This window comes from Stegastes partitus, unplaced genomic scaffold (assembly GCF_000690725.1).
Source record: "Stegastes partitus isolate 25-593 unplaced genomic scaffold, Stegastes_partitus-1.0.2 Scaffold25, whole genome shotgun sequence".
NCBI lineage: Eukaryota > Metazoa > Chordata > Actinopteri > Pomacentridae > Stegastes > Stegastes partitus.
Window position 1 is genome coordinate 4,606 of NW_007577756.1, and position 27,470 is coordinate 32,075.

At 39.0% G+C, this 27,470-nt stretch overlaps 1 protein-coding gene across 1 annotated transcript; it reads right to left on the bottom strand.

The window, feature by feature from the left end:
* LOC103368408 (cAMP-specific 3',5'-cyclic phosphodiesterase 4B-like) lies at positions 1 to 27,470 on the bottom strand. Its single transcript, XM_008296793.1, has 5 exons — positions 26,853 to 27,470; positions 6,856 to 7,050; positions 4,216 to 4,252; positions 3,896 to 3,966; positions 1 to 142 (listed from the first exon to the last, which is right to left on the bottom strand). Exons 1-5 carry the CDS (start codon positions 26,951 to 26,953, stop codon positions 34 to 36), a joined length of 513 nt encoding a protein of 170 aa, XP_008295015.1. The 5' UTR covers positions 26,954 to 27,470; the 3' UTR covers positions 1 to 33.

The window sequence follows — 27,470 nt, forward strand, 5'->3', positions numbered from 1 at the left end:
GTTTGAAGCTAGATATGAGCCAGATAAGGTCGTTCACGTAGCTTTACAGAAGTCAGACACGTAGCGGGACATTTTTGTGAGCTTCTTACCTGGGAGACAAACTCTGGTGATTGGAGGCTGAGTCGTTGCTGCAGGAGACCTTCTGGAAGAACCAAAGAAAGACAGAAGGAACGAAAAGGTGTTACAGATAAAGAATATCCTGCATAAGTGCTGTATGTGACCATCTCATCAACAGTCAGATCATATAAATTACAAACACATGGTGTCAAGATGTCTAAAGCGAGAGGTCTGGCAGACATTTTTATAAAAAGATTGACTTTTGTCTGTTAAATATGAAGCTACAGCCAGCAGGTAGGTAGTTTATCTCAGATCAAAGACTGGAAACACTGGCCTGACTCTGTCCAAAGGCAGAGCTGCCTCTTTGTTAAGAGTGGAGACTTCAGACAGTCACTGCACCCAGGAAAGAAATAGTTCTGCACATATTCTCCTGAACTGGTGAACTTGTTGCTGCTGGTAGGCAGATTTCTATAACTTTCAGTAGAGGCAGGCTACTTACTGAGAGTCAAACCAATCTTTCCACCAAACTCTTGTCATCAGGTAGCTTTGATTAGGTTTGCGATTGCATTTTTGTTGTAGCTGAGCCTTATAGTAGGGCAGAAAATGTACTTTAAAAAGATTTTGGAGCATATTAAATACCACCCATCCAAATCATTTAAGTGTTTACTTCAGTCCACTAAGTGAAATATACATCTATGCAGTGGTGTGCCATCAGGGCCAGCAAGGCGGACCTAAACTCAATCAGAATCACTGACTTGCGTAGTAATGTTTTCCCATTAATCTTTTAACTTTATTCCCAATAGTCTTTCTCTTCATTTCATAGCGTGTCTCTGGGCTGTGGGGCTTCCAGCAACATATGTTTATATTAGAGCTTTCTTTTTTTTTTTAATCCAATCATATTTCAGCCATCATGTGTTGCCAGGGTCACAGAAATCTGCCCTGAGGCCTTCACAATCAAAAGTGCCTGTAGCTTAAAATACAGTGTAATGAAATTGTTGCTTTAACCAATCAGATTTAGAGTTGGTGGTCCCAGGGCCACCTAGCTGGCCTACGATGACATCAGCACTTTCACGTCCTCTGATTGGATGGTCAGAGAGCTTAGCCAAAGCTAGCGGTTCGTATCTGTAGCGACCTGCACAAGCTAAAACTTTATCGTGAAAGTATTATTTTTTTGTTTTTCTTTTTAAGTTAAACAAGCGGACAGTCTCAGCCTTAAAGGGAATTAAAACCGCCAGAAATACAACTGGACAGACCCGACTTTCAGCGATAAAACAGGACTTATAGTTGGAAGTGAAACGCACGGATTACCTGAAAAATTGATATCGGGATACCACCACAACAACCGAAAAATCGGATTTGCAGATCCAGCCCTACGAGTTCCAACATGTACTATCTATGTTGTTCCTTTATATTTACAGTTAACTTCTTCATTATGAGTTTTGTTTGTCTTTTTGTTAAATTAGCAAATTAGCTATGAAACCACTGATGCAGCGGATTGATGGGTTGATGACAAACCAACCTTTTTTTTTTATTTGTATTGTCAAAATTATTGTTAGGGACAAATAAAGCAGCTGCTGAATATGATTAGAAACTGTTACTTTTACTCCGTTTTTATATTTATAAAGCTGTGCAATGTATAAGTTACAATTTGCCTCGTTTAGTTTAGCGTCGAAGCTGTTAAATTTGAGTTTTCTTAACTCTTGAAATCCACCCAAACAAACTGAGTGTTCCATCAGCTCTATTCAGTGGATTCTGTTGCTTTGCTTTGACACTGAGAGTCACGTGTTTTACATCTTCTCTCAACACAGCTTACAAACATGTGGTGCTCACTTGATCTGCAAACACCAACGCAGAGGTCAGCATCCTCACTCATGTCATTAAATTAACTTCATACAGCTCTCCAGCCTCCTGCGTTCGCACTTAGTTGTACATTTTTTTTAATACGTTTGTTACAAGTTGGCCGTTCGTGACCTCAGAGACACTCTGTTCCGAGCTTGTTCCACAGCATCACGTGTGCAAAGCCACCCAGGCTCCCTGACATGTGTTATCGTCGGAATAAATGGTTAAGATGAGCGTGCCCCCACTACAATACTAAATATACTGTTTGGCGCTACGCTGTGCCTGTAGAATATATTCTTGGTAGTGATGAATAAAAGGGTAATAACTGATCAACAGAAATAGATTCACTGTAGAAGAATAAATGTTCCGCCATCTTCAATTTAGTATATCAGAAAATATAAAACCTATTCTTAGGCTCTGCGTGCGTTTTTTTGTTGAGCTGCGTGTATTTGTTCAATACCCAGACACAGGCATTGTACACTTGATTTGACTATAAATAGAGTAAACTGTGCTGCGTGGCGCTGGTCACTGTTCTGTATCATGTCCCGAAAAAACACAGTCAGATTAGTTCAAGTGAAAACGTGACATCTGAAGGGACAAAAGACTGTGCAGGCGTGCTCCTGGCGTTCGTGTGCCAGCGTCGATAAATCTCCTTTCAGCAGGGGGCTCGGTGATTGTCTGCCTGATCTTTGTGTGTGTTCGGTATATGTTGGTCAGTGTGTGTGTAGCCGGGTGCGCGTCAGGCTCCTCTCTTGTCTATGTGGAGACGTCAAAGCCGAATGTAGGTCAGACGGGCTTCAGGTTGTCAATACGGCGAGCTGAGTGTTAGTATAGCCGGCGGTGGAGGCCAGCGCTATTAGCATCTTTAGAAACTGATACGCATTCACACATGAGCCATTGTAGTGCAGAACAGAGGGAACGGTGGCCTACATACATATTTCCAGCACATCCAGATCTGCAGTCACACCTCCGCTGGGAGTGATGATGCTGAAGGTGACTGCTGCTGGAGCTTTACAGAGCCGTGCTGCTTTTGTGAGACTAGTGGAAAATGCAGAGTGCTATTTTTGTATAACTAAATGTATGTTGGTGTGAAAAAAGTTTGGAAGAGAGGATAATGAACTATGGGAAGAAATCAAAGGGCAACAGCTTTGCTATGTAAAGAGTAAACTTACTCACTGAAAGATTTTTAGGTTTTTGCATCATTGTATGGAAAACACACAGGAGGGACGACAGATTAAAAAAGCAGATCAAAGTGCATACAAATGCATCTGTATCAGTCGTCACGAGTGTGATTTTGCGTCACCACAATGCAGCAATTCCTCACAGAGAAGCATTATAATAGTATGACGCACAGTCAGAAACCATTCATTACTTTCTCAAGAAGCAAAAGAGAAATGAAGGACTACTTTTTTCTGTAGAAGCGGCATAATAATAAGTTACACTCAGTTATTTCTAAATTCCCCCACTGCAAAATGTTAAAAACTCTGGTAAAGCTGTGTGTGTGTGTGTGTGTGTGTGTGTGTGTGTTTGCACATGGCATGTTGTGTGTTTGTTTGCAGCACTAGTTCAGCTGCTCTCCTGTGATTGGTGGAAACAGCTGTGATGTCAGACGGCTTGCCTCAGTGAGTTTACAGCTCAATACCTCCACCTTGTGACCAACGGATGGAATTGCAGCGCACATTCTGACCAGGTGGATATTCAGCCTTTTTCCTTTGACTTGTTTTTGAGTTTTTTTAAAGCTATAATTATTATTTTTAGAAGTGGAGTCATTTTCAATTCATTTTGCACTTGTAGGGGAATATAAAAACAAACACAAAGCGGAGCTAAGTGGACTTCTACCTCGTTTATAGCGCCCTTTGTGATGCCATGTTGAGTCTGCCAGATGTATTTTTCTAATTTCTGTAAATGTGCAAATATGAGCTTAAAATTGAGCACAAGAAATACCTACTTTTGAAAACAAAAACAAAACCAAAAAAAGTCTTGATTCAGAAAAACTTACTTGTTGGAGGCACACTGGACATTGGTCAGTACTGTGAAGTTATTCCTTACACTTCGAAGGCTTGCCAGAACCTAAACAAGCACAGAGAGAGGTAATCAGTGGCATCCTTTGTACTTCATTTACGTCATTTGTCTTTTGTTTTTTCTGGCTGTAGCGCAAAAAAACGTAGAAACTCACTAAATTATACTTTTATACACTCATTTAAAGTCTGCACTTGATCAGCGTTGACAACCTCACTGCTTAGGAGGCATTTCTGGATAATTCAGGCCTGCCTTTACAAAGGGCTGCGTTTTGGGTAACAGAAAAAAGGCGATATTTACCTGAGCAAAAGGCGTTACGATCAGGTCATCACCATGTCTACAAACACACAAAAGACAGAAATGTGGTTAGAATCATACTCAAAATACAAAACAAAGAAAATATTAGGCCTTCCCATTGCATGAGGTTGATATGTGTTCTCTTAGCTTGGTCGAGGTAAGAAAGGAAAAATGTTGGGGATAAGCAGTGATTACCATGACCCAAGCAGCCTCATTACTATAATTACCTGAAAAGGAAGGAGCCTAAGGAGGGAGGATGGTCACGGGTCAAAAACAGTGTTTGTATGGAGACTAACCTGAGCCAAGGCAGGAGACTGAATTACTCATCTGTGGGTTTCCAGTTATTGTCATGTTATGCAATGTCTGGAGTCATGCAGTGGTCATAGAGGAAATCCTTGAGAGTCAACCCAACCCCATCATAGACAACCCATTGAGAGAAACGCCACTGGTGGGCACTTTAGTAGCACTTTGATAGTAAACACAAGCAGGACAACTGTGATCACAAGCATGATTTAAAAAAAAAAAAATCTGTTACTTAAACCAAAAAATACGACTTCATATTTATGCCTTTTAGTAATGAGTCGATAATTTACATTTTAAACTTTTTGTTGAATAAAACAAAGAACACATGTTTATTCTGTTAATATGATAACAGACAGTATGCATTTCCAATTAGTTCATCAGAGAACCTTTCACATAAAACAAACTTAAGTAGAATTGTACCATTGTATGTGATCTTATTATTTTAACGAGTTATGCAATCATGTTGCTTTTAATGACTCCAACCAAACTGAAAGTGAAAGTAACTTGTTAAAGATGTGTTGTGAAAAAAATCAAATCAGTTAAAGACTTTGATTAACACATGAAGGGTAGAGCAATGGAAGAGGCTTATTATACTGAACTACATTTTGATAATTTCACCCACAATTTTGTTACAATTTTAACGACTGAACCATAATGTCACATATGTTAGTGTCTATTTATTGTTTATAGTCAGAATTACGTTCTATGCTTATTGTCTATGTTCTGTTTATAGCTATATCCTATTTTCTTTTTTTTTCGCTAATTTAATACTTCTTTTCTATGTTCATTTTGCACCGTGGGGCAATCTTACTTCTCTGTATGTTGTACATATGGAAAAACTGACAATAACTTTAAAATTTAAACAAACAAACAAACAAACAAACAAATAAGGTATTTATATTTACTCATATTTCACTCATCTTGCTTGTCATTACTTGTATGTTATGGAACAAAGCTCTTATTTAATATTGTTTCATTGTAGAGGAGAGAGGTGTGACTGTTTAGTGTCACTACAGACTGGCATGATGAGGGAGGTAATAAAAAGAGGGTAGACTTCTGGAAACTAATAGCGACAAATGAACAGGATAAAAGTTAACTTCACCTTGACTGTTGAAATGAAATACTTGATATTAATGAAAATATTGATTGCTTGAGGGTGTCATGCATATTTGTGTCTGTATACTAATATACTATATATATTAATATACTATACTGTACATTAACCTTCTTATCCTTTTTTTTGATTGTTTACTGTAAGATTCTTCATTCACTGTGTTGTGCAGTATCACAAAGTTTTAACACCATAAATGTTCAAAAAATGAAAAATTAATAATTTTAAATTTGGTTTTTACTTTACAAATTAAAAAAAAAAAAAAAAAAAAAAGTTGTAATCAATATGTACAACATTTTTCCAAGTGTTTATATGTTTCCAACGCCGAACAAAACGACAGCTCTTTATATTACAGTTCATTCTTACTTAGGTTTTAAATTGTTTCTGTGCTCAGATGCAGTTGAGTCACTGGTGGCTTCTCTGAAGGCTGCAGGAACTTTCGTTTGTTGCATAACCTGGATATGACAAACGCTTTATTTCTGACTAACTTTGTCATGACACACGTAAGAATAAAATGATTTTGATGAAATGTCACAATTTTAAACTTTAGATTTGTTTAAATCTCCACATTAAATGGCTCCTCACAGATGAGTAGTTCAAGGACTGTTGTAAAGTTGAAATTATGTTTACAGTTTCTGGCTCAGATAAATGGTCATTTTAAAAACAAAACAAAACATGCATTTCAAACTTATTGGCAGGTGTTATGGTTCATGAGGTTAAATAGGAATGTGAACAGAAATGTGTATAGTAATGGTTTGACACTTAGCAGCAGCTGAACGAATGCAAACCCATTAAAGTCGAAATATGTGGTGGCTCAAATTTGCATGGTTAAATTCAAACTAGTTATAGTTCTATAGGTCTCCTTAGAATATACATTTCAACACTAAAGGCCCCTATTGGCTGTTGATTTAACCCCTAAAACACATCTCTGAGCTACATATTTAGAGGTTTGTAGTCATGACAATAATTTCTCTGCTGGTGATATGTCTTCTAGCATGTAAACACACCATATGGGAATGTCAGCAAGGTTAAAGAAATAGCTTGATTTGCACCAGATGGGATCCTCAGGTATTCCATAGTGATTAAGATATTCAGTTGCTGCTAACATTCACATTTAAATAAACTTATTTGCTTCCATATGTAAGCCTGCTTGCAGTCTAAGTCTATATCTGTGTGTGTGTGTTTGGTATTTACACTCTGTGCGCTTATTTCCAGTCATTGCTACTTACAGTTCGGAGGCAATGGAGGAGTTTCGTGACATGGACTTGGGTGACAGATCATAGTCGCTGTCGGAGCGATAGAGGAAGGACTCCCGGCGCTGGTTGTGACCGGGGAAGTTGGTGTGGAGGACCAGACCAGAGCCGGGGGAGGCCTGGGGGTCCAGAGGGCTGCAGCTGGCAGATGGGCCATTCTCCACATCAAAACTGGAAACAGACAAACACAAAGAGGTCAATTTTTTCTATTGTAATTTTTGATTTTTTTTTTTCCCAGTCATGAGAAAGCAAAGACTTTTTATTTTTATAGGTGGCAGAACAAAAGTGAGTGGAATTGGATTGAAATTTAAGCAATAAAACATTTTCTTTTCATTTTATGAGTTTTTGAAAATATTTATTTGGAACAAAAATTAAAAATTAAAAACAAAATAAAAAACATGGGGGGAAAAAAATGTACAACATGAGTTCGAAAAGGAGCAGGAGGAAATATAAATTTATTAACTCCCAGCCCCTTATCACCCTATGACTCATTTATCGGATTGATTATGTGTATGGAATTATTATATACTGTATATCGGCGCAGGTAATTGATTATATATTGATGCGTATCGCCGATATATAGTATATAATAATACCATACACATAATCAATACGATAAATAGGTTATTTACTAACAGATTGTTATAGAAATGTATATTACCAATATGAATATATTACAACATACATATATGTGTAGGCCTACATACACACTAATAACTAATGGATATTATATGATATATAACAATATTTAGTCGCCCTCATTGCGATATCTGTGATACCACTACTACTAATTAATCATTAACAAATGACAGCTATGGAGGTACACTACAACTATAGATAATTTACAAGATTTATATTGTATATGATAAGTAATAACAGTGTTAATGTAACCTGTCTTCCTCCTTATACCGACTGAATACATGTTTTTTTGTATATGCTTTTGAATAAGGCTGCAAATAACTCAAGTAAACTCAGAGGTCAATCCATACAAAGTGCCTTTCCTGTAATTTCAGCTCATTCTTATTCTGATTTGTTTTCATTATGAAGCACTCTGTGGATTTGATTAGGTTTTAATGCTTAGAAAGGGGAAGAGGAATTCCAAGTCAACAACCCCTTATCAGATGAGCTGCAGACACACACTCCCACATAATTATGTAGACAAACACACACACACATATATGAATAGATCTGACATGACCGGGCAAAAAAGGGCAGAGTGACACACTGGAGTGCACAACCTTCATTCACTGATGAGGATTAGTGGGAATGAGACGGAGGAAGGGGAGGAATGAAGGAAAAGGAGGAGGTGGATCTCAGAGACATCACTGAGGAGGAGGAGTTAGTGTGCGGACACCATCGCCACAAGGATGGGTTTCTTTTCTTTTCTTTTTTTTCTTTCTGTGGCTGTGGTGTATCTTCCCAGACACTTTCCAAACAAACAGCCCGCGTGTGACATTTACTTTCTCGACTTTTCCGCTGTAGTTTGGCTTTTCTGCAAGTCGGTTTCTTTCATGACTTTGTCCCGCCACCACTGCTCCTTCTGTATGGTAAACACACGCCAGCAAGAGGGGCGCTGGTTACACGACAAACTCTACTGACCCAGAACTCTGAAAGATTTATTCCTCGTGTTTATCCAGCAAAATATCCAGTGTTTGTGTAAAAAGGTCACTTTCTTTTTTTTTGGAGATCAGCTATATTGTGTATTTTTCTTGTATTGCTGCTCCTCCGCGACCCCTCTTCTGTTTATTATAATGAAATCTGGAATGGAAAATGCTTCGGTTCACTGAGGCAAGAGGATTTTCCAGAGGACAGACGCTGTAAAGATGTCAAACTTTCTGTTGCTGCGACTGGATTTCTCCATTAGTCCGCGATAAAGAGGTTCGAAACAGGCTTTTACTCTGATGAAATCGTAAAGATTAACTGCTCTATGTTCGTGTTATTATTATTTTTTACAATACATGAATGATGGACTTTATTTCTAAGCACCGTTTGTAGGACATGTGGGACTAAAGGTTCTCCTGTTTATTATCCCCAGGGGAAGTGAGACTTGAAAGCCAAGGAGCTGACTTTTTATTTACACAAATGATGAGCATCTGGGTCCAAACAAATATTATTACATGTGTGACATCAGAGAGAGAAAAAAAAAAAACTTTAAAGAAAAAAAAAAGACAGGTTGAGTGAAATTTATGCATTTTTCAAAACTTCAGATGTGCAGAATCTCTATACAGTAGATTTAACAGCAGGGAGACAAACAGGATGTAAATGAGACCAGACGATCAATTAAAGCCTCAAAATGGACAAACTCAGCCTCAAACAATTAGACTGAGATTAGAGATTACAGAAGAGTAGTTTAAGGATGGCTGATTCAAAGGAAGGGGGGAAGAAAAACAAAAACAGGGTCTCCTGATAACAGCCACCTTTCCTTGCTCTGATAATCTGAGGCTCCTCCCAGTGGCGAGAAGGCAAACAGCTCTTTCTGATGGACAAAGTAATGCTTTCCACCTCGTGTGACAAGTTCAGTTTTCAGGAGGTTCGGGGAATTCCAGAGATGGAGAGAAGCTAAAACTCATCACACACTGAGAAGAGTAAAATGAATGCAGGTACTATGACGGTATTAAGCATTTGTACTGCAGCTTTGGCATGACAGGTTGAAATGAACTGTGCTTATGTTAAATAATAAAAGTAAAATACACAAACACACACACAAAAAAACGTGTAGAAAGGTCTCCCTAATGGGCCGGTGACGATCCATAGAAATAAGTGAAAACTATGCTACTTATGTGCACAAATACAGGCACTGACGGGCATGAAGAATACAGAAACATGTGGTATCAATGAGACAAGAATGTTCATTCTGGGGGCACAATGGCCAGACTCAAGCAAAACAGAGAGTGTTGGAGATGCAGTCGTGACTCGATAATACGACGCTAACTGTAAAAACTTCTGTTATGTCGGATAGCAAGGCTGTCGGATTGTCAAGATGGAGGTCTAGATGCAAGGAGGGCTTGATGCTAGAAGAGTCATTTGTTGTTGATATTAATTGTTTATCGTTGTTACAATAACTAGTGTACTGATAGAACGCCACGCTGGATTTCACACCTAAATGACTGGTGTGATTGTGCACGTTCCGGCCAATTCCACCCTGTTGGAGTGCACCCCCAGGGTAGAAGTGGCCGCAACACAAAGGCACTACTTGGCTGCTGATGTCAGTTTAGGATAGCTGTTTCCACCATCGGTGGCGGCAGGGGAATGGCGGGCGATTCTAAAGTTTTTAGAAAAACAAGATACGCCCCACCGCTACCATCCATGTTTACTTCTGCAAACACTGAACATGCTCGCTGCGTGTGACGTCGTCATGTCCTCTTCTGAGCATGCGGGACACTTTTGGGTCGTATGAAGTTCACACAGCAGATCACATACAAATCGCATTTAATTGGAAATGTGAACAAACTCGCAAAAAAATCGGATTTCACCAAAAAAATCTGAATTGAGCATTAAGTCCTTTAGTCTGAACGTAGCCAATCTGTCGGATTGTTCAGTCAGACAATACGCTGTTATCCTTATTTGTGACATAAAATGTCATGTTGGAGTCAGAATCCAAGGCTGTCAGTATGTTAAGGCTATTTTTAATGGGTTCCGTTCGTTTTTCCAAAAAGCCTGTCGGATAGCAAGGTTTTAGGATTGTTAAGGGTCAGAATGTCAAGTCACGACTGTATTTGGGCAAGACAGGTGTTTAGGGACAAGCAATGATGTGATTATATAAAATATTTATAGATGGAAAGCTACCTCTTGACATTAGATGATCTAACATGGATCTATTTAAGTTCAGTGATCCGTTAATCAATGTTATTAGCATGATCTGGTTGTCGCTGATCAGTTTGCATCACAATTGTGTTCCTGAATATGTGTCACTGCTTGATGCATATCAACTCAGAGAAAGAAAGAAAGAAAGAAAGAAAGAACGAACGAACGAACGAAAGAAAGAAAGAAAGAAAGAAAGAAAGAAAGAAAGAAAGAAATGTTCATCACATGCGCTAGTTTCCCTACATAATTTAATGTTCAGTTTTCTGCTTTTAAACATGTCACAATGACGCACTCACATGATGTAAAAGAAGAAAAGGAAAGAATGAAAAAGAAGAGAGAAGATCAGAAGCAAATGAAAAGTGTACATGCACACACATGCATGCCTGCGCTATCATGCACTGAATGCTTGACTGCTCAGCCCTGAGGTCAATCCGCTGCTTTGTGTGTTGTGATCACGTGCAGAGACGACTAATTCTGGATTCAGCGCAGCCGAGTCCACTCGACCAAACCTCACTCCTTTGCTCTCTTCCAACAAAAGATAGAAAGTTTCCCGCTGACTTTGTGGGTGAAGATCAGATATAGCACCAAGGAAATTCAAAAGGATGACATTTTCACACGGCCAACAAACGCTTTCAAGACCCATCTGTCCAACAAGGCTGTCGGTTGACTCAGCAAACACCCATCAGTTTGCTTTTTTTTGTGCCAACTCTGCTCTTAGAGAACTCACATGCATCGGGAAGAGTCAGGTAAGAGAGAGGAGAGAAATGGAACAAGGTTTACAAGGTAGCTTCAACCTCAAAGCACACATGTGATGGTTACAGTATTAGGAGCCTATATATTGCAGTGTACAAGTACTCAAATACAAGTAAAAGTTACACATCCATAAAGGCACAAAAGCACTATTAGGAAAACATTAATTAAACAGAAAAATATCCCAAGTTGCTAAATGAAACTAGCAAAGTACAATCACCACAAAACTCTAATTTCCACCACTGCAAACTGAACTCTCGGAGATGTGGAGTTTAGTCACAGGTCTTATTGTTCGTGTGTTCTTTCATCACTAAATCATCATTTCCTTCCCCGATCTGAGCCACATGTCTTTACAGTTACATGAGTCACGTTTTTACAGTTTCGTGAGTCATGTTTGAAGGTGCGTTAACAGCCGAGGTGCAGGTGTGACGACAGCGCCGTTACAAGAAGTCAAACGAGGAGAAAAACATGGACAGCTCCGTCGCAGTCCTCCCCCCCTCAACAAAGAGGGCTGATGGCCACTGTGTTATGTAAGATACACCACACGACTACAAGTCTCAGAGTCTTTTGTCTCAGCGTTCATTGTCTCAGAGTCCTTCGTCTTTAGTTGTGCAAAATTATGGAACAATGTTTCAGTAACCCCGTTTGTAATGTTTGCTTGGACTATGTTAGTGTAGTCTACTGGAAATCATTCACTGTTGTTTGATATATTGATCTTATTGATTTGTAACGCTGACTAAATGTGGCTGAGCTAATGATGCCTATCAACATCAATTAACTTTTATTAATTCAATCCATAATAGAACAGATTAAAAAAAAAAGTCTGCACAGTGCTGCCCACTTAATGTCATAGAATATCCCGTTTATAATGATAAAATATTGAAATCCTGAATCATTTCCTATATAACCGATAGTAAAACATCCTGTTTATTGTCATAGAATAATGTCATAATCCTGGTTTTTGTCATAACGAAATTCCCCGAAATTGATTCCAGGAAAAACTTTTGCCCGTTTAAAGTCCTGGTTGGCCGATCGTTACGGCTCACAGGCCGAGTGTCGGTCATGCGTGGCAGATTATCAGCCACAGAAGGCAACGTGTTTGTTTGTTTGTCAGTTACCTGCTCACCTGAGATCTGATCACTGAGTTATTCACACATTGTCTGACGTTAATTAGGGCACATCAAAGAGAATTGTTGCAGAGCATGTCGTCACTCATGACTGAACTGCTCAGTTCATCATGATAAGTTAATCCTCTGTATACCCTCTGATTGAAGGAAATAACTTTTATTGATGAGGCGGCTTTTTGTACCGACAAAGGTGAAATTTTAAAACAAGTCTTTCCTTAAACACTGTATTTCCCAAATACATGCTAAATACGTCCGACATAGGCCATGTATATCGTGCTGCTGGTCCAGTACGCTAGTTTTCACACCCAAACTCGCCGCCATCTTGAAGCCCGGGTATTAGAACATCCCAGATATAGTCATAATTCCATCCTGGACCGAGGGTGTGAAAATAAACGGGCAGCACTATAATAATCAGGTGCAACATGTGTACACAGAACCAGCTTTTGGTTGCTGCTGTAAACAGATTCCTCCCGAATGTGGCTTCTGTGCAAAAAACGAATTCAAATGTTTATATGAAAATGAAAAAATAACAAAATATTTTTAGTTATGTGCTCTCATTTCACTTCAGCTCAGTGTGAGAGTCTTGTCTTGCTTTGTCCGTTCTGTTTCTGTCTAACCTGCTGTATCACCAACTCATAGTAAAACAGAGAAACATGAACCAGCAAACGGATCAGACCGAAGGAGAGACAAGTCAGGCGAAGATCGTGTTCGTGGAGTTGAGGACAAGCCTTTAGTTTGCCGTGCTAATGTGGACTAATGGATGTGGCTTGCTTTTTTTGCATTTATCTTTTCAGTGTTGGCTTTCATGTACGCCACCTTTAGTGTAAATGAAACGCAAAGGGAGGGGAGGGTGTGGCCGACATGTTGAGGTGCTCTGAATGAATCCAGTCCAGCATTTCACAGCCTGAATGTCAAACACTGAACCTTCAAGACTTGAAAAATTGAAAACCTGTCCTTCATTCATTGGGTTTACAGAAGTAAAAATCATAAAGTAGGTTGTTTTGTTTGACTAACTGCCTAAAACACACAGATATTCAATTTAGTAATTTACTTAAGGATTTCAAACTGATGATATACTTCTGTTAATTTGCACATCAGGAAAAACTTTTAGTTATGACCTAACATCTTTTTTGTTTTGTTTTGTTTAACCAATTAATTTTACTTCTATTCTTTGTATCATTTTGGGCTCTGATATGTTTTATATTTTCCATCTCTTTATCTTAACTTCATTAACTATTGTTGGCTTTTATTTGCTCTCTGTACTTTAAGTAGCCTGAATTTATTTATTTTCTAATTTATTGTCCTGGATCGTTGCATTTATACATCCCTTCAGTTACACACACTAATACATGAGTGAATTCAGACAACAAAGCAGCTCTACAGTGACATGAACACTGATTTCCTCGTTTCTCTTGTGGCTGACTGATGCCAATGCTTGTGTCTCGTTGGTTCCCAGGTAGCACCGACTTCAACCCCTCCTCACCCATGAGACTATTTGGAAAAGTTTGTTTAACTATTTGACCTTTGAAGGCCACTGCTGGCTTTCTGGATCAAACTAGATCAAAGGTCCACTTACTAGTTTTTCTAAATTTTCCACTGCATCACTTTCTACGGCCCCATTTGCAGAATAACGACTGTGAGATGTGATTAAAAGCTGGGAGAAGCTACCAAGTAGGCCCTAAAGCTGAGACAGTGTGTTACATACTCGTAGCCATGGTTGAAAACTAAACTAAACAAAAGCAGGGTTCTCGAACAGCTCTGTAATTGTTGTATCAAGTGATGACTGAAAGCTGAAAATTAAACTATTTATCTGAAAGCTGTGTTTTTACTCTGGTCTGCTTAACAGGACAAGAAGGGAAGAATTTAGCCTTCAATAAACAACACAGAGACAAGCATCTGGAACAAAGACCCTTTTCTATGAAGTGGGGAATCCTCATGGTCTAGAGCAGTGGTTCTCAATCTGTTTGACCCCCAAGATAACATAAGTTTGTGTTCATGCCCCCCTCAATTTGAATTTTTAATACATCATGAGTAATAACTTTGTGGTTTGTGCATTAATGCGTTAAAAAAAACAATGTGTTAATTCCACTGATTTATCTCTTTACATGAACATGTTAATTTTATTTTGAATGAATGAATGAATTGAATTTGTTTTGAACAAATGAAAGGAAAAAAAAAACAAAAGAAAATAATTTTAAAAAGAGCAAAAAAAGACTAATAAGATCGCACAATCAAATCATAATATTAACAAGTTCAAAAAAGGAGTGGGAAAAAGTATAGACTTTTAATTTTGACAGCCCTAATACAAATTTATTTGATAAATGTAGGATCTAGTTATTTATTTATGTATTTATGTATGTATGTATTTTTTTTTTTTTTTTTATAATGACCTGGTGACCCCCTGAATTTATCTTGGGACCTCCATGGGGGTCTCAACTCCCAGTTTGAGAACCACTGGTTTAGAGGACTAACACATTTCTCTGAGAAACCAGTCTCCTACCAGTCACCCACACCTTTTCTTTGAAGTTCAGAACAAAGTGGACATCAGCCCTTCACTCTTGCCTATTAAGCGCACGCATATATACAAATCTCAAAATGCAAAGTCACAGTCCTCGTTCTGCAGAATCCGGCCTCGGGCTCAAAGAGAACTAGGATTGTTTATCCAAACAGTTCAGAGATCAAGACAACCGCAGTCCAGACGGTTTATTCCAATTATGAGCTTCCTCAGTAGACGGGAAATAATCACTCAAACTAGCTTGACTTCAAGGAATCTGACAAGGTGTGAACAGGAATTAAGGGGATCAAAGCGTCGCTGGGCTTTCGTGACGCACAGTTGCACCGATTTCGGTCTGTGGAAAGTCTGTGACCTTCCAAAAAAGGCTAATTCAAGGCATTTTCTTGATAATAGATATTCTTTCTCACTAACTACCATCATTATGTTATTATAGGTTTAGTCAGGCATGTTTTCGGTGTTGTGTTTCACTAAAGCAATCAGGAAGTGCTCCCTCTGACCCCAGAATGAATTGCTAAGATGACACCACATTCCTTTCCCATGATCCAGCTGCATGTGTCTGCCTGACGAGCACACCGACGGACTGATGGGACGAGTTAAAAGGACGGCAGACTTGGCGATGGAAGAAGAGAAGTTTTCTCACAGTTTTTCATTGTTTATTTAGTTGGATTTCCGTTGACCTGTAGGTTCAACACCGGACAGACAATAGTAGATAGGAAGATAGAGATTCTGTTTTACTCCTGATGATTTCATGACAATTTCTTACTGGAAAAAAATGACGTGATTAATTGTAAAAGCTGTTTCTGTCTTGTTTTTGTCATTTTTAGAGACATTTCTATGAAAGACAAGCGTTAATTTGCAAAAACAGAAAACTCTATTTTTGTAGATTTTCAGAAAACTTAGTTTTTTTGTTGTTTGCTTGAGAAAATATCAATCAAACTGAAGTTGAGTGGATTTGACTCAGTAGAAATGACACGAAAGAAATAGAGATAACTTAAGTTTGATTGATATTGTCTCAGGTAGACGATGGAAAAGTGGGTTTTCTGAAGGTTTGTGACGATGCAGTTATCTGTTTTTGCAAATGAACTCTTCAGAAGTTCACTTTAAACCCATGTGTTCAGCATTCATTAATGATTGGAGAGTTTTTCCACTTCTGCTCGTTTAGTTGACTTTAACTAAACTTACTTTATCAGAAGAGTTCATTTGTCTAATTCGTTTCAAATCACTGTATTCAGATTTAATCCAGTCTGTAGTTGTAGGAAATAAACGGTGGTTCTTAATGTTAATAGCTTATGAATAATCTATTAGTGAATTATTGACTATCAATAAAACTATTAGTAACACTCTTTAAACCATTAAAACATGCCTGATCAACTGTTTCACTACATGTAAGTTTAGTACCGCTTACATTACGGTTACATTAGTATACTGTCATTTTGTATTGTCCTGTGTTTCTATCTGACCTTTTCTTAGTGCCTTTTATTATATTATTGTCATATTTGCTTTGCATTGCCTTGTTGTTAAATGGTACTATAGACATAAACTTGCAAACACTAACATAAAATAAAAAATAGCATATAAAATATAAAAAGGAACCCATTCTCCATCAGATTCTAGAAATCTTCTTGAGACTTTCAAACTATCATCTTTTGAAGTTGATAGTAAAGTAAAACCAAAAGCTTTGGGGCCGATGTGCTACGTTTGTTGTTTTCATGTGTAACATACAGCAGCCAATCATAAGTTACCAGTTTTTTGTTATTACTATTGTTATTATTTTGTTTCAGATAGAAGGAGAGCTCCCACTTTTTCAGCATCAGAATAAGAATCAGAATCCATTTTATTGACAAGTTGGTTTGTCCATACATTTGTTTTATGGTGCAAATGTAAATAGTGAGAAGTACAAGATTTAAAACTTTAAAAATGTATTTATTTATTTTTTTGTGTCACAACATAAACAAGAAGCAAGTGTTCCACATCATGTGAAAAGTCAGAATAGCAACTCAAGCTACTGAAAAGTAATAAAAAATATTCAGCATGTTTTGCATGTGTTCTTGACACAGTTACAAGTTTACCACTTGATCTGGGAAAGTCCTGCACTGCAGTCAGAAGTGTGCTGAAAGGTCAAACCAAAACTGTTTTGAAGACTCTAATATTACATTGAGCCAAAGAGATTTTCAAAGCTTTAAAAAAATATATTATACACACAGTCAACTCACAGGCCTTAAATGGGAAAATAAATCTACCCAAACCAGTAAACACTCTACAGCCTCATTTATGTACAACACGTCACTGATTACCAGGAACCTGAAGTAAACTGTTCGTCGCTGTGGTTGAAGCTCAGTCTGACAGAACAGACCCTCCATGAATCAGACCGACCTGTGAGCGAGACCCGAAACTGTGGAGCGTCTTCTTTTACACTCAGCGGAAGTTCAAACCAGGCGCTGCTATTATAAACAGTAGCAAAGTGCACTCAGGTGGCAGAATAAAGACGAGTGGAACAGTTGTGCTTTTCTTCCGAGGAAATGACTCTGGCTTCCCAGCTCTGAAACAATGCTGTTGTTTCAGGTCACTGTCCAGTAGGCTGGCTCTCATTTACTGGTAAGAGTCGGACAAATCAGCATCCTGTCTGCTGAGTCGTGTGACTGCAGGTACATGGGTGCCAACAGGACTAGTTTCACACTGTGTGGGAGACAGGTTTGCTGGAATGGATTCTGGGGAAGCAGGCACAATGGCGTCATTCAGGCTGCAGCTACGACTGTTCCCAGTAATCTTTTGACTATTTTCTCAGGAAAATGACATAACAGAGAAAACTAATGACTTCTACTTCACCGTCATCATTTTAAAGATGATTCCTACTGAACCATGAAGTAAATATGGAAATATTGGCTTTTCTACTCAACAGTCAATTATAAATAAAATCAGACAACTTCTGAAAAGTTTCAAAATGTGGTTTGCAGGACAAAAGACATCCACATATGAATGTTAAAACCTAAACGTTCATATTTTACTGCATTTCGAGGACAATTATAATCATCATTAACAACTACAGACTATAAGCCGCTACTTTTTTCACACGCTTTGAACACTGCAGCTTAAACAATGATGCGGCTAATTCATGGATTTCTACAATTTTTACGAATTTGCCTCCAGACGAAAGCGACATTGAGAGCGACAACGAAAGAGAGACTGAGGAAGTGTGTGACGAAGTGATTCTGAGGCTGTTCAACTTTGACACTGAAGAAGATGCCTTTAGTGGTTTTAGTGAGCAGGAGGAAGATGAAGATAGAGATCAATGACTTGCTGTTGTTACAGACACTGTTTGTAAAAAAAGCATTTATGGTACGTATATGTGTACGTATTTAATTAAAAGTTTAAAACATCTTTCTGTGTAAATATCTCATGTTACAACGTGGACACCTGCAGCTTATAGACAAGTGCGGCCTGTATATGTACAAAACTTGTTTTCATTTTAACGTTAGTGGGTGCGGCTTATATACAGGTGCGCTCAATAGTCCAAAAGCTACGGTAATGAAACAAAGGTCAGGCTACACATGCATCTAAAAAAAAAAATACTCATTTACAATCAAACCTGTGCTCAAAGTGTTAAAACGTCAAACCCGTGTTACATATTAAACTCAAATAAAAACGAGATGACAACCCAAATTTGTCGACTGCCTGTTAAGAAAGAAATTGATGCCTGTGCTTTGTGAATCAATGAAGCTACTTGTCATAGAAGTCAGACAATATCAGAAAAGTTTCAAACAGATTCCCTCCAGTATGCAACACCACAAACACCAGCTATATGTACAGGTCAAAACCTAAATGTTCATATTATACTGCATTGCAAGGACACACATACATGTAGTCATCCAAGTACTGATAAAAGGATTATACAAACCTAAAAAAAAACCCCAACTATTCACTTTCAATCAAAATAATGCTCATTTTAATCTCCACATGGGATTAGTGGGATTTTTGTACAATTCTAAAATGGTACTACAAGTTAAATTCAAATAATAATAATAAAAAAAAGCGATTGCCGCTTTATTTTGCTGCTGCCTGTTAAGACGAAACGAATCCTCGTGCTTTGTGAAGGAGAGAGCCCCAGAGTGTGACAGACTGGGAGAGAAAGCATTCTTATACTCTGAATTAATCTCTTCCTTCCTGTGTGTTATGGCGAGGGGAAACCAGTGACCATTTGTCTGTCAGCTTGTGCAAACAGAGGTGCTATGGTAACACCTCCTGTTTGCCTCGCTGTTAGCCGAGGTTTAAATATTATTTTTTCCACTCACACTTGAATTGGATTTTGTCATGTTACTAAATGAACAAATCTACGAAGGTTAATGTCAACGTCTGGCCTGCAAAAGTGTAGCGGACCGGAGGAGGAAAAAAGATGCTCGGACCAGGCGGAGGATCCTAAATAGACCTTTCTGTTCGGTGAAATGTGCCAGAGCTCTGAAATAACCCCAGAAGGACTGATGAGCTGACTTGAGTGATCCCTTCAGACCAAACCAGAATAGAAACTGAATTTTATGTTCCAAAAGATCTCCTTACATGAATCTGCAGCAGAAATACCTAAAAATAGGATAATTACCCGAGCTAGTCCAAACATGCACATGCTGAAGCAGACATTTCCCAACACAGGAACTAAACGGTTCAACAGCCTCAAGAAGGTCGATCATCTCGTCACCGTCGTGCTGAACTTAGCAAAAAAAAAAAAAGCTCCATTCACACCTTTTTATTTGAACTAAACAGCGCACCATGCTGCCGTTCTATTCAAACATCAGCATGAAAAGTCTTTTATTTTCATCAAAAATCTAATATATATAGAATATGTCTACTGATTTGCTCTGACGCAGGATTTCATTAGGAGCGCCATCACATAACGTTCACGAGTCCAGGTTTTCACGGAGAATTTAACAAACGCTGCAGCACGAGCACAGACGTACGTCATCAAGCTGCTTTAATTATATTACAGTAAACATATTTACTTTTATTCTATTTACAACTAACAAGGCAGCATATTCATTCATTCACAATAGACAGTAGGAATTTGGATAAAAATATCCAATTGTGATTTTTTTTTTTTTAGACAGATTCGATTATATCATTTTTAAGTTCATTATTGACTACATAAAACATGTGATGGAGCATTAACGCACGAGACGCCTTCAAAAGCGTGACAGTCACACAGGCAGGACGACGTGAATTTGTCAAATTATTGCCACGATACTTTGCAGTTTCCTTGCAGCTTGCATGATGGATTAATTGTTCAGCCGTACTTTACAGTGGTGATGTCTTTACTACATGTTTCTATGAACAATCTCTACCAGCATCAGAAAGTTGCTGGGGAAAACACAGGAAGCCCAGGCTGACCAGTCACAGTTCTTGTGGTTCCCATGCGGTAACTCTGTAGCCCTGATGTGCACTTACATATCTGAAAAGGTTCCCTTAACACACAACTATAAATTAAACCTAAATGCTCATTTTATACAAAACTGTGTTGGTTCAAGCTTATGTTGTATTTTCCCTCCTGACCCACAATGGAAAGAATTCATTGTAAAGTGTGATCATTTTAATAAGTCTGCGTTATTAAATGAACAATCTATTCTCCTGCCCTGCAAAACACACAAAACAATAGAATTATACTCATAAACCACTGCTGGTCCTAAACTTTAATTTGTAAAAAATACCTCACACTGACAATCAGGGGCCTTTTGTCATCTGTGCCAAAAAAAGAAGAAAATTCAGGAATCCAACCGGATACAGGACTTATTAATAGAAACGAGGCCACTAACGTAATCAGAATTATACATGCACATTTAGGTACAAAGTCATCTGGCAGCTGCTCTCATTCAGAATCATTTACAGTCTAGATACACGGTCTTTGTGTCAAATGAGGAAACGTAAAGCAGCCAGCGGTGAGGGTGATGATGAAGTTAAATTCAACTACAGTGCATGTGTGAGTGAAGTGAGAAGTTATATATATATATAGCAGACAGCGATGGACACATTTGAACTGAAACACACTTTGACATGGATTGTCTGGAGGAAGAATACGAGATGAAAGTGACAGCAGAGAAACACGGACTGAAAAACAGGAAAAAGAGACAGAAGTTTAGCAGGTTGTTTCTTTAAAAAACATTCCTGGGCTGGTAAAAATTGCAGTGCAGCATCTCTTTTCCTGTGGTCTGTATAAAGTCAGGCTGCCCACAGTTACAGATCCTCATTGCACACATTGAGCCGTGTGCAGGAGCCGCAGCTCAGTTACACTCACGAGTTGTAATCGAGCGACGCAAATGATTCAGACAGATGTTGTTTATTGAAGTCCTGACAGACAATAAGAGATAAAAAGTTAGCAGATACGTTATGTTTTTTTAAAGTGCTGTGCTTAATCACAGCTTTGTTTACTTCTACGCTTCGTCCTCCGTCACATTCTGGAGGGAAATGTGTACTTTTTTTTAATGAACTCTAAGCATTTCACAGCTAAATTTCAAAATAAGACCTCACATTCAAAAAAATGAAAATAAAATAAAAAATTATACAAAAGACAGAGTGTTGTTCAAGATGTAATCAGTGGCGTCCAGCATATTTTTGGCTCATGTTTCCTCAAGAAAAAGAAGTGTACACTGCTCAGGGTCCTTGTCATATTTCAGATGTCAATAAGTTGATCAACCAAAGAGACATGTGCTTTCTAAGCTTCCACATTTCTATACAACTAAACTGTTTTCTCAAAGACACATTGAGGGAAATATATTTCCCACTGGACTACACTTGTTTTGTGACATATTCCAAGTACATTTCTGATGAACATTTATTTCATTGTTTCACTGTAGCTCCTTTTCAGCCAACCGATCTCACACTAGATAAGGAGAAGCTTCAAACATGCTTTAAAAGGGTCACAATTCAACCCAAACTGGGAAAAACTAACCAAGTAATATGGGGCCTAAACTTCACTGAGCTTTGACCAGATTATCTTTGTGAAGGTGTCAACCAAAGTGTGATATTTTCTTAACCCTAACTATGTAGTTCTGGTGTCTCAACCGAACCAAACAATGCAACAAATTTGGAAGTAATCAATTAGTGAAAACCTGATTTAAAGAATAATGAGGGTTCTGTGGCTGACTTGCGCCTCCATCCTCCTCCTATTGCCTTCTGTGGAGTTCAATACTGCTTTCCTAATACGTCACAGTTTGGAAAATTTGTTTCTTTCAAAATGAAATTATGTGTCTTTAAATGTAGCCCAGCTGTATAAGAATGTAATTATTGGGAGATGGGGTTAAAACGTCCCACATGGGTTCATTTGAGTAATTCTTCCGGGCCAAAAGAGGACAACATTTCATTTAAAATTAAATTTAAAAAAATAAAAATAAATTCTCGTCTCTTTCCATTAATCTTCTCTCAGCTCCCCAGACTAATCTTGTGACCGAGGAGGGGGGGCAGGACCCTGAGGTTGGAAGCCACTGGGAATAATATAAACAAGCTCTACTTTCACCCACTGCTCGCTCAAAGGGACTCATTAGGTTTCCCTCTATAGGATTCTAAGGTCCTGACGTGAATGTGAAATATCCTGAGATGACCTATGATGTCAATCTGCACTAAACAAAAGTAAACTGAGCTTAAATTGAACAAAACTTGCTCTAGTTGTGGTGAAACGCTCCTCATGCACTGATGAATGCCCCATATTTTATTAACCAAAGTTTGTGCAGGTGAGGTCATTTCCTTGTTTGTGCACTTTGCTGCTGATACAGTTTTAGGTGGAAGTCAGAATACAGGATTTTTACTTATTTGTACCTTCTATCACATTTTTGAAGGCGTTGCACCATCATCTTAACCCTTAACGTGCTGCTCCTAACCGTCATGATCATCATCACCAACCACGGCTCGCCATTGCCTTAATCCTTGTGAGCCCCCTGAGCCACCAGCATTACCACTTGTTATCCTCCTTGTCATTATCTTAATGGACATAATCACCATTCTCATCATCAAACCCACTTCACAGCAGCGGCGCCTAATTTCAGTTTTGGCGAGTCGCTCTGAAATCAAAAGCCCCCGACCAGCATAACCGCGGCAGACCAGCGCTCGCCAAACATTTTTTTCTGCCTATGCATCTCCATAACAACATATTACACTGCGAGTAAAGCGACCTGCAAATAAAAATACTGCTGAACCACAAGCTCTACAACATAGCTCTGCACCCCGCCCATGGGCAAGCAAGCACAACACGCTGTTATTCAGAGTCCTGCGCTGGAGAGAAAAATGGGTCACCAAACTGAAAGAGGAATCCCGTTTCAAATGCTTGCAGCTGTTTAACATGTAACACAATATAAGATGAAGTGAAGGAGCAGCTTCCAGGGTCAGCTGTGTTCAGGTTTTTCATATAAAATGTTGCACTGATACATACAGATGATATTTTGAGGCAGTTGAGGGTCATTTTGCCAACAGCTCAACTTGAGCCACATTGTTTTTTGTCTGATGATTGTTACAGTCATGCTACATCCAACACTGCTCTCTTTTACCATTTAAAAGTTTCCAACATAGTGAGCTGCACAACATTAAAAACCTTTGAGAGGTGTTTAATTTGGTTAATTGTACTTTTTCCACAGGTTTTTGTCTCTTTGGGACGACTCTCTTCTCCCAAAAGTCACCGTCTGACACCGATACAGGTCTGATCTGACGTAACGAGGCACCACAGGCTGAAAATAAAACGGAAGCCAGCACCCAGGAAACCTTCTCTATAGATAAAAGAAGCTATGATCTTTTGTTAGGATGCCAGGAATCCAGGTCACTGACCAAATATTTAGTTAAGCCCATCTCTGTGGGAGATTATCTGCTGCACATGTGAGAAACAATCCCTGGGACATATAACAGCATGTAGGCTAATTCATGCACACACACACCACCTTGAATGGCGCAGGACAGATGCATGTGTGCCAACATGTTATGCGGCAAACAAACATACATTCATGCGGCAGAGGGAGGAAGCGGGTACGGACTAATTATTCCCCATAGCTCACGTGGGTCTCGTCTACCTGTCTAATGATTCAGATATGCAGCGCAGCACAGTGCACCATCTGTGTACTTCTGCTTTCTTCAGTATAGTCCAGTACTTTCCACAGGAAACCCTCGGTCACAGAGGTGGAACCCACCCAGTCAGAGGTGGATGGCCGACGTCGCCAGACCTCAGCGACTCCAGACATCCATGATTACACTTTAGATTTTTGCAGTCATGGCTAGTTTTGCGTTAAAAGATTAAAGAAGCATTATGTTGACAGAACGCTCAAATCACACAAACTTCTCTAAACTGCTCCATAAACGTTATGCTGCTGGACAGTCATTCTGAGTTTCTAAACTTAATTTGGATGTGTTCATTTCATCATTATCTTTTGTACTTTTTTGTCACATGACGTCCCCTAAACCTTGCCCTAACAGAAGCCTGACGTGTCCGGCTGAGCTAGAAAACCTGCAGTCGTCCTAGAGTGAGGCCCAGCCAAGTTTTTCACACCAGTTTATTTCCTCCTAGAAACCGTCTGCAGTCAGCATGCATCAGTGCTGCTCATTTCTTTGCAGTAACAAAGCAGAATGAGTGTCACAGTCTTTATAGATGTTACTCTAAGTCATGTCCAGGGGTTCAAATGGAGCCAACTGGAGTGAATAACATGTTCTGATGTGTCTTTATGATCTTGAGCAGCTGAGCTGTCGTGGACAGATTTACGGTTTCTACAGTGAAATCATTGAAAAGAAAAGCTTTAATCAGGGCTATTGACTGAGTTTTAATTTCAGCAATGTTTCAAATACGGTGTGTTCTGGCCTATCAAGTAGATCATGACTGGGAGTTTTATCGGGGATTTTCAGCTCTATTTTCAGTAATGGTGCTACTGTAACAAAAAGCTTATCTGATCGCTTAAGTATAAGATACATAGATAAAATATATAAGAAGCAGTTTATTAATCTAAACCTATACGCTATTGTAGTTATATTTGTGTTGGATCAGTGCACAAAATGTCCATTGATTTTTAGAAATGGGAGGAATATCAGTGTTTCCTGGTCCATAAAATAAATGCAAATAATACTAATGATGATAAACTGTCTTTGCTTATAGAGCCGCACACTTACAGCGTAGTATTATTGTCTATAATGGGACTTCACAGTGCTTCACTGCTGCATGGTGGGGAATTTTGTTTCTTCAAAAATTGCTTAAAATGTTGCTTTAACCAAATTAAGAAAAGGGACAGAAAGTAGTTGCTGTTACTCTGGGCGACGCACATCTGCAAAGCTAAGTGTTTTGGCTGAAACCACTTTCTGGTATAGAAACAGTCCCTACTTTGACTGTCTGCAGTCTGGTCTCCGTCTCATTGGACAAGTGCCTCCATACTCACAAATCCCAGCTGTGCCGTATCAGAAACCCATCAAGTAGGAAAATAAACTGTCAGATTGCGCAAGTGACATAAAATCAAACAAACCAGCCAAACAAATGACTTAAGCTTGATTTTCGTCATTAAGCCCGCGTATCCCTCCTGAGGCCAATCTGCCAAAACCTTCATTCTTTCCCATATAATGCCCTCCACTGATGGTGTTATCCCAGAAATGTTTCTAAAAGAGCACTGTGGTGCAGCTGTATCACCACAACTACTATCACATTCCTGAAATATCAGTTCAACAAAATTACAGTAGAAAAACATCATCTCATATTTACAGCATCCCTACATGGTGATGAGCCATGTCCAGAGACTTGGTTTGGTGACATTTTGATATGTGGGAAAATATGCTTCCTTGTACTCTGGATGAGCTGGAACTTCAAACCATTTTGGCTTGTGATAATTTATAGGCAAACCACGTCCCGTCCAGACCCCTCGTCACAACATGTCTGAGTTTCAGGATGTTTCGTTGCAACGGATTTTAGAGGCTTGAAGATGTAAGACTGAAGCTTTTTTATGAGAAAAAAGGCAAAGATTAGAAAAAAAAGAACAATTTTGTGGAGCTTAAATGTTTCTTGTTAATCATCCTGTAACCCATGACCTCCAGATTAGATAACAACTTCTCAAGAAACACATATTGGCTCTGGGAAGTTCACGCGGTAATGATTGGGGAATGAGTTAGATACTTATTCTGAGCTCAAAAACAAAAATATAGGCAGAAAAGAAGTCCCGCATGGCAACTGAGTCAAATTTACCATACTTGCTACAGGCTGAGACAATCACAGACTCCTTTTTTTCTTCTTTTTTTTTGGTGTGTTTATATCCTTCAGGTCATCTGGTTGTGATTGTGCTGCACAGACCGGACTATATTTACACTGCTGCTAGAAAAAGTGTCAAGATAATAAACAAATTCATTGCAACACTTCAAGACTAATTTGCATGGCAAACTACTTGACTCTTGACTGCACAAACACGGCACGCAACCTATTCAAAACGAAAGCATCCTGAAACCATTCAGTCGGCACAAGTTGGATTTTCTCAGCCAAACACGTGAGTAATCCAGCTGACTGCTGCAATGATTAGAAACACATGAGTTGATTGTAATGTATGGGAAATAGGAAGTACTGAGTACATCCTGGACAAACACACAGCAAAAGCAAGGCGTTCAAAGACTCTGAGAAAACCCTTAAAAACAACTTTCCTGAATTATAAATTGACAAGGTAAGTCAGCACTTGGTGTCAGAGCACATAAGAAGACTTGAAAACCAAAGGAACAGGAATTTCTTTCTGTTTAAGTGTGCTGCAGCATGATAGTAATGTGTGTGTGTGTGTGTGTGTGTGTGGTTATCCGCGTGTCCTAACCTGTGAGTATGGACGTGGTTGGCGGCGTGAAGTTTCCTGATGACTTCCTCACTGAAGTCAAAATGAACCCTTCCTCTGGCACAGGGTGAACGCCGGTACATTGCCCCGACACACACATGCACTCAGGCACAACACACTACCCGGCACAATAGCATCACACATGTAACCACAGACACATCGCAACACACCCAAGTGTTAGAGTCACAGGCGCAGCAGTGCACACGCTCACGCAGGCACACCGAGCAAGTGAATTTCACACACTATCGGACGCACCATTAGACACATGCACCTCTCATACGCTTAACATAAAACTCACACAGTACTTCAAATATAAAAAAATAAAAAATCACACACACTTTCCCCTCGCTTGAGCAGCAATGCATGACTTATTCAAGCTACATGTTAATACGTTTACACCAATGTTACCTATCAAACTTGTGTTAAATAAAAAGTTACTCTGCAGATTATCCATCCCTCTCCGTGGAGCAAATGAAAGCAGCAGCAAACAGGTATCCAGACACCTTCTCCACACACTTGAGCTCATGTCACACACAACAACAGCAGCAGCAGCCGTCCACACGTCACATCACGGAACTCTCTCAGCCCTCGTTCACACTC

What these genes read in the sequence shown, in the direction of transcription:
- LOC103368408 (XM_008296793.1), bottom strand. Translation starts at nt 26,953, where the DNA reads ATGTACCGGCGTTCACCCTGTGCCAGAGGAAGGGTTCATTTTGACTTC. An exon ending in AACCACGTCCATACTCACAG is followed by an intron (nt 7,051 to 26,852) that starts GTTAGGACACGC and finishes GTCTGTTTCCAG; the next exon opens with TTTTGATGTGGAGAATGGCC. An exon ending in TCGTAACGCCTTTTGCTCAG is followed by an intron (nt 3,967 to 4,215) that starts GTAAATATCGCC and finishes GTGCTTGTTTAG; the next exon opens with GTTCTGGCAAGCCTTCGAAG.